This window comes from Podarcis tiliguerta (genome assembly GCF_965153285.1).
Source record: "Podarcis tiliguerta genome assembly, chromosome: 6".
In the NCBI taxonomy this organism is placed as follows: Eukaryota; Metazoa; Chordata; class Lepidosauria; order Squamata; family Lacertidae; genus Podarcis; species Podarcis tiliguerta.
The window spans coordinates 90638196-90646652 of NC_139539.1; the positions used below are offsets into that span (position 1 = coordinate 90638196).

Consider the following 8457-nt stretch of genomic DNA (forward strand, 5'->3'; position numbering starts at 1 on the left):
GCATGAACATGCAATGCCTGGTGAAGACTCAGTAGCCTGAGGCGGCACTGGCTTGTCTGTTGTAGGCAATTATCACTTCTATGCCAAGGCATAAACTCCTTGTACCTTCCCCATGACTAATAAAAACAAAATTATGCAAAAGACCGAAGATGCTAGACAAATTTTGCTTAATGTAACAAGTCACAGAAACCAGCTTTCCTTGGAACAGCAACTGGGTTACGTAAGCATGAATGGGAGTGTAAAACAAGTTGCAGCAGCAGAGTTTTTTAGCCCATCCTTTCTAGAATTTGATCAGGGCTCCAGGGACAGTCCTCCCTTTTTATCCTAACAACCCTGTGAGATAGGTTAAGCCAAGCATGCGCTACCAGCCCAAGTTCTGCCTCTAAGCTTTGCGCTAAATAGGTATTTGAACCCAGTTGTTCATGCTACACTATAACCACAAACTATACCAACGCCTTTTTAGGAGGAGCTATGGTTTCATAAAGACCTGTGTTTACTTTCTTCTTCCTATGAACAACTTTTGATGTAAGACAAGCCTCTAATCTGGGGCAGATAGTCCTATTATTTCCACTAGGTAAAGGGACCCCTGATTGTTAGGTCCAGTCGCGGTCGACTCTGGGGTTGCGGCGCTCATCTTGCTTTATTGGCCGAGGGAGCCGGTGTACAGCTTCCGGGTCATGTGGCCAGCGAAAAAGCCATTTACCTTCCCGCTGGAGCAGTACCCATTTATCTGCTTGTATTTTGACGTGCTTTCGAACTGGCATGGCAGGAGCAGGGACCAAGCAATGGGAGCTCACCCCATCGCAGGGATTCGAACCACCCACCTTCTGATCGGCAAGCCCTGTTAAACCACAGAGCCACCCGCATCTTTATTATTTCCACTATGGCCTATCGATTGTGATTTATTGTGTGTGTGTGTGTGTGTGTGTGTGTGTGTATAAGAACTTCTGAAAAAATAGCTTTTTCTAAGTTGTCCTTGACAAATAGATAAGATTATCTGAGTTTTGTTTAAGCTGCAGAATCTGAGTAGACATATTAACATGAATAAGGTACAAATAAAGGCATAGTTTGCCTTCAAGTTCCTTACAGAATCCATGTCTACATAAAACTCCAAAGCTTGCAATTCCTAGACCAATTCAACCCTCCTGAAAGTTATTGTCTCCCTGATGCACCCTCTACAAACCTCAACCGGGGTGGGGGCAAAGACATGAACATAATGGTATCTGTTGTGACAGCCGGTGTTTATTAAACACTTAACAGAAAAATAGTTTTGAAAAATACATACCATTGTATGTATAATCCCTTCTAATAGTAGCACTGTTATGAATATGCCAAACCTATTTAGTCTCAACACTGAAGTAGCAATATTCTTCATTACTTCATTTTTAGGAGGAGCTATTGGAAAACTACATTAACGCATTTTGCTCAGTGTCTACCGGACTGAATATAATTCCAAGCTGTTGCATGCAGAGAACTGACAGTGGTGCTGAAAAGCTACTTATGCATTAGGCAAAAGTCAACTGACTGAGCATTTCAGGCCATCTAAAAGACCATTTGAAATAAAGTTCTCACAGCCCTTGAGCTGCTTTTCACACTTACGGAGACTACATAAAATAAAAAGGTCTCTCGTCCTTGTTTACTTGTAGGGGTGAATGCAATCTGTATGTTTTCCTACTAATTTCTCCATGCATCTAAATTTGAGATGTTACGCCCAAAGCTTCAGTGCTGTCCTTTAACAAAGATCGCTTTAACAGCCACTTGCCCTTCCTCAAATTCCAATGTCAGTGAAAATCATAGGCTGATTTGGAGACTACATGTACATGGTTATCTTCTTGAGAATCCAAGTGAAAATGACAGGACAGCAGACAATCCAAGAGAATCTAAGCTTTTGCTAAAACCCAAGTCTTTGTATGACAAACTCACTAAGAATATGCTCCTTAAAGCTTATCAGACATTTTGTGAAGCTATTATTTTCCCCTAAGCAAACAAGAAACAAGAACAAATTTCAAAAGGGTAACCAAATAATTACATGTGACCTTTTTTGTATATAAGTCTCGGGGGGGGGGGGGGTGTGAGCTGAAACACCTGACTAAATATGTGGTCAATTCCCTCTTGAAATACTTGCATTCATGCTTATACTATATTCCTTATACGGACTTGAAGTCAGTACAAACACAAACAATGGAAACTGTAGGAAGAAATGCCCAGATATATTTTCTAAATTCTCGAAAACTGCCTAACCCAGATAAAAACCACAAAAGACAGAGCAGTTGAGACTCACAAAAACAAGGGATAGCATGAGGGCTCTAGGTAGATACATGCTTGGCTTGTACGGTTGATTACTTTTTGGAGAAAATCCATGCTACAGATATGGCAAATGGAAAGGTGTTGCATTATTAGAGAAAGCCTCAAAGGGATAAAACACAATGAATAATCAAAACTGCAACAGAAGGCACTGACAGAAGGAAGATAAAATCTTCAAGGCAAACTATAGACATTAAAGCCAAACCTCAAAGAAATATGAGGAGTAGAGATGAGAGGGTCCAGAAAAGAGGGGAGGGAGGGATTGTATTTTTGCAGGCCTTCATGTATCTAGTTTGATGCTATGGGCCTGGCAACCAGTCTCCTTGAACCACTTCCAGGAATCACCACACCCACAAGGGCAGCTCACACTCAGATCCTCACACACACTGCCCTCAAGCCCAACACAGGCAAATTCTCAAAACGTGGTTAAGCAACACTAAGCCATTGGTATATAGCAACTCGGGCATCTGATCAAGGACAGTTACAAACAATTGATATGGAAAATTCCAAGTGTCAGAATTGGAGGGTATTGATAAGCCTGGGATAGGGTGCCACCTAGCTTCCTTCCTAAGCGCTTCCCAGATAACCTTTACAGTTCCTCTCTACCCGCAACCCAGCAATGTTCTATCACAGCACTGATACAGGGGCTTTGCAGCCATTAAAAAATAATAAAATCCCAGTGGCGGAGGAGACCAGCTTTGCACCCTTCAACAAAGGAGGAGGGAGGCTGCTTGAGGCTGCTAAAAGGACACACATATTCATTCCCCCCCAAAGCCTCGGTGCCAAGTTTCCCGAAGCGGATTGCCATGGGGGTGTGTGGGGGGGGGGGAGAATATATATGTGTGCTTTCAGGAAATCCGTGGAAGAAGAGACGAAATGCAACGAGGCAGGTGAGGAGGTCGAAGCTGCTGCAGCTGCACCACCACCTTGCGCGGCAGCGCCGCAAACTTGGCTCGCGCGCGAGAGATGGGAGGGACCCGAGCCAAGTCCGGGGGGGGGGAGAGAATGCGGCGCACCAAGGGGGGCGGGGGCGGCGGAGTGTTGCGCTTGGGGCGCACCTGAGCACCCGCAGATATCCTAGCATTGGGGGTGGTGGGGGGATGGGGAAGATAAATTGGGAGCTGTTTTTTCCCCGCCTTCGAAAACAAGCGCTTTCGCCTCTCCTGCTTTCTCACACCCACCCACCATACTTTTCAGCCTTGCGCACCCATATCCTAACCCATTCGCCCTTCCCCGCCCGGGGGGACTTCACAAAGACCCCTTGTTTTCCCTCCACGCCTCCTCCGAAGCCCAAAACACCGCTCTATGCCCACCCCTCACAACCACACACAGACCCCTCGCAGCCATTCAGTGGCGTAGCGTGGGGGGCGCAGGGGGGGCCGGCCGCACCGGGCGCAACATCTGGGGGTTAGGGGCGCAAATCCACGGGTTAGGGGGCGCAAATCCACGGGTTAGGGGGCGCAAATTACTTGCCTTGCCCCGGGTGCTGACAACCCACGCTACGCCACTGCAGCCATTCACACACACACACCCCGCTTTCGCTGCGTCTCCCCCTCGACCCTCACAAGGGCGGCAGCAGCAGCAGCAGCAGCAGCTACCTCATACTGGATGTACTGCTTCCTCCACTCCGGGGTGATGTGCGCGGAAAGGTGCTCGGCGAACTTCATCCTGCCGCCTGCCTGCCCGCCCGGGGAGCCGGCTCAGCGGACGCAGCGCCGGGATGAGGCGCTTCTTTCTCCTCCTCCTGAGGGCGAAGGACCACCGCCGCCGCCGCCGCCGCCGCACATGAGACCCCTCAGACAGGCACACGCGCGCCGCCCTTCCCGGCAGCAGCAGCAACCCACAGGCACGAAAGCGCGCCGCCGCTCGTCCCCGCCTCGCTCAGGGTCTCCTCAGCGCCGCCGCCACCGCCGCCGCCCGCCGCGGCCCCGCAGCCTCCTCCGGCGCCCCTGAGGCAGTAGCGGCGCCCGCCGCCTCCGCCGCCATTTTGCCTCTCCGCCCCGCTGAGCCCGCCTCCCCATCCCTAGGCCGGGGCTGACGTCATCGCCTAGGTAACCGCCCCCCGAGAGAGAGAGAGAGAAGGGGAAAGGGCTCCGCGGTGGGCCACGCCCACCCCTGCTCCCCAGCCTGCGCGCGCGCGCACCACCCTAAGGGAGGCGGGGCGGGAAGGGGGCGGGGCCGACACACACACACACACACACACACACCGCCAAAGCGACACGCCCCTTCGCCGCCGTCCAGAGAGGGACACGCCCCTTTCCCCGCGAGGTTCCGCTGCGGTGGAAGGATCGGGATTTCGCAGCCTGCGGGGAGCGTCTGTTTAGCAAGTGCTGCAGCCTTTTGGCGCGCCCTTCCCGAACGCGCTGCAATTCATAGCATAGCATAGCACTGTAGAGTTGGAAAAGACCCTGAGGATCATCTAGTCCAACCCCCTGCAATGCAGGAATATGCAGCTGGTCCATACAGGGATCGAACCTGCAACCTTGGCGTTATCAGCACGATGGTCTAACCAACTGAGCTATCCAGGCTGTCAATGGTGTTTTAATGCAAGGGGAGGGGGGGTATGTACATACCGGTATGTATAAATGTGTGCGCGTGTATATGTAATATATATATAGAGAGAGAGAGAGAATCAGCCACTAGCCATAGCAATAAAAGAACAGAAAATGTAGATAGAGGTAAAAAAAAAACCTTGACTACAGAAAATACATTTTGGAGGCTGACATCACTTATCAAATAATGGGGGGTGTTCTCATTGCCCCCGCTGTAAACCTTGCAGTTTTTGCTGTTACCTGGTCATCTTGGATCTGCTAAAAGAAAATACAGAGGAATGGCTGAGTGACCTCCTCAAAAGTGTGTGTGTGTATGTAATAGGGTTGCCAGCAGGGTTTGATTTAGGTTTGATGAGGCCCTAAGCCAGGGGTCAGCAACCTTTTTCAGCCGTGGGCCAGTCTACTGTGGGGGGCCGGACTATATTTTGAAGTGGGGGAAAATGAACTAATTCCTATGCCCCACAAATAACCCAGAGATGCATTTTAAATAAAAGGACACATTCTTCTCATATAAAAACACGCTGATTCCCCGACCGTCCGTGGGACGGATTGAGAAGGCGACTGGGCCACATCTGGTTGCCTACCCCTGCCCTAAGCTACTGAAGGTAATGGGGCCCTTTATATGTCCAGCTGTCCTTTGTCAACAACAAATTGTCGCTTTTTTGTGTTGAATATACAGTATGCTATATGGTAATCTATGACCTAATAGGTATCTAAAGCCATTTACACATAACAAAATATGTATTTTATCAAAGTAATTGTTGAACTGAAATACAATTAAGAAGAAGTATATTAATAGGGAGCAGACAAGCAGGCAGGGCCCATTACTTACATCTTAGGAACCTACGCAATACAAAACACTGTTGCTGTATGTAGGTTTTATTTTATTTGTTTTTTATCTTATATTTTGGAAATGTACATCCAGGTGTTGTTGTTTTTCCTTTAAAATATTTGGGGGCCCCCAAGAGAGTGAGGCCCTAAGCTATTTTGTTTAGTTTATACATAAATCCAGCACTGGTTGCCATATTTCAGAATTCCTGACCCCTTCAAAGTTGTCGAGCTTTTTCTAGGAAACCACCCTAATTATTGAGCTTTTTTGAGAACAAACACAAATTTGGGGAAAACTTTAGCTTTGTGAGCTGTTTCCACTGCTTTTTCCACTGTGTCGCCATACAGCCGGGTTTTCCTTCACATTTTGCCATTTCGGCAAAACTTCCCCTCAGACGCCGTTTTTACACCCAGAAACCAGGACATGTCAGGAATTTTCCTAACGTATGGAAAGCCTATATGTATACACACACATATGCATATATCTATTTATACATGCATATATATATATATATATATCTATACACACACACACACACACACATACGTACACAAACCCGTATTGATGTAGGCAGTGCTATTTTTCTAGAAAATGAGGTGGCGGAACTCACCTCTTTCTCTTAGAATGGCAATGACACCCACCCAAGAGTTCCCCCGGGGGGGAAAGCCCTGGGTGTAGGTATGTGTATAAGTGAGCTTTTCTTGGCATCCGTCTGTCTCAAGAGACAATGGAGTGCGCCTCCAAGGGTGAAGTCAAATTGCACCAAAGTGACCTCTCCAGGGTACATGCCTGGGCAGTGTGGATGGAGGTCCTGGGCTGCCTACTGAGAGTCCATGACTGTAAATGTGATGGTGAGGATAGCTTCTGACTAGCACAACAATGGTATTGTTATGCCAGTGTAATTTGTGTTCTGCCAATTCATGGCGATTTAGTAGCAGTTATTTTCAATGCGAGGATCGAATCACGTTACGATATGTTCTCTGACTCCGATTCAAAACTCTGCCATGTTACAGGTTTTGCTTCCCTCCATGCTACAGCATGCTTGCAGATTTTGAAATACATGTATACTGTACACAGGGCCCCTTTTGTGCTGTGGAAATTATATGCCAGCCATGTAACATGTCTGTGGCTTCCCAATTTTTAGAAGGTGTGGCAAGGCTTAATTATAATTATGAGTGATAAAAACATTTTAAAAGAAGCTTACTCTTAAATTGCAGACGTTATAAACGCAAGATTGAATATAACTGAGCAATGTATATTTTTATTGTGATTGTAATAAATCAATATCCTTGAGAGTTAGCTAGTTTTACACAATATCATGTAAGAAAGTACTGCCCCACCCCACGTTTTCCATATGTTTGCACCCACCCACCCCTATTTCTCCCTTTCAGTTAATTCCTTATTCAGTTAGGCTGAACTTGAAATTGGTTGCTGCAATCCTAACCCCATTTACCTGGGAGTAAACCACACTGACCAGTAGTGATGTATGGAAGTGAGAGCTGGACCATAAAGAAGGCTGATTGCCGAAGAATTGATGCTTTTGAATTCTGGTGCTGGAGGAGACTCTTGAGAGTCCCGTGGACTGCAAGAAGATCAAACCTATCCATTCTGAAGGAAATCAGCCCTGAGTGCTCACTAGAAGGACAGATCCTGAAGCTGAGGCTCCAATACTTTGGCCACCTCATGAGAAGAGAAGACTCCCTGGAAAAGACCCTGATGTTGGGAAAGATGGAGGGCACAAGGAGAAGGGGATGACGGAGGACGAGATGGTTGGATAGTGTTCTCGAAGCTACGAACATGAGTTTGACCAAACTGCGGGAGGCAGTGGAAGACAGGAGTGCCTGGCATGCTCTGGTCCAGGGGGTCACGAAGAGTCGGACACAACTAAACAACTAAACAACAACAAACCACACTGAATTCAGTGAAGCTTTACTTCTGCTTAGACATGGTTAAGATTGTGCCGTTAATCTCTCAATAGGCAACCTGCTCCAGCAATATGCAGTGTTACGATGACATTAACCGTCAGCAACACTCAGCAACTTCTTTGCTAAGAAGTGTATAGTTTTGTGTTTCTTGACAGCTGGTGTAGTCGAGGATGTGAGCTGAGATGTCCCCATTTCATATCTCACTTCAGCCACAAACTCTTGAAGGCTGTGATGCAGTCCTCGCTTATTTAAGGCTAAGCTTCTTTGAGTAAACCTACACAGAATCAGGCTGCTAGTAGGCTTAAGTTACAATTGCCTCGTCCCCTGGGTGTGCTGTGATTAAGTGGATCATAAAATGCTATGCTCCTTTGCAGCTACGTGGGCACACTGGTAAGAGATGGGGGGGGGATGGTTTATGGTCCACCTTTAAGTTCAATGGGCGGTATTTTAATGCCTTTTGCTGGTAGAACATTATCTTGGATTCAGTCCCATATCTTCTCTGACACAAACCCACCCCTACTCCATTTTCATCCCCTCCAGCAGCTGATTTGTGCTAAAGGTAAAGGTAAAGGTACCCCTGACCGTTAGGTCCAGTCGCGGATGATTCTGGGGTTGCAGCACTCACCTCGCTCTATAGGCCGAGGGAGCCGGCGTTTGTCTGCAGACAGCTTCTGGGTCATGTAGCCAGCATGACTAAGCCGCTTCTGGCGAACCAGAGCAGCGCACAGAAACACTGTTTACCTTCTCGCCGGAGCAGTACCTATTTATCTACTTGCCCTTTGACGTGCTTTCAAACTGCTAGGTGGGCAGGAGCTGGGACCAAACAACGGGAGCTCACCCCGTTGCG

General features: G+C 47.7%; 1 protein-coding gene across 1 annotated transcript in view; it reads right to left on the reverse strand.

The window, feature by feature from the left end:
- The window catches only part of XPR1 (xenotropic and polytropic retrovirus receptor 1), a 103394-nt gene extending 99098 nt beyond the window's left edge, over positions 1-4296 (reverse strand). The window contains exon 1 of the mRNA XM_083446336.1: positions 3903-4296. Within this exon, the coding sequence (XP_083302462.1) occupies positions 3903-3971 (69 nt within the window). The 5' untranslated portion in view covers positions 3972-4296. The remainder of the gene's footprint in view (positions 1-3902) is intronic.
- Positions 4297-8457: the final 4161 nt, after the last annotated feature.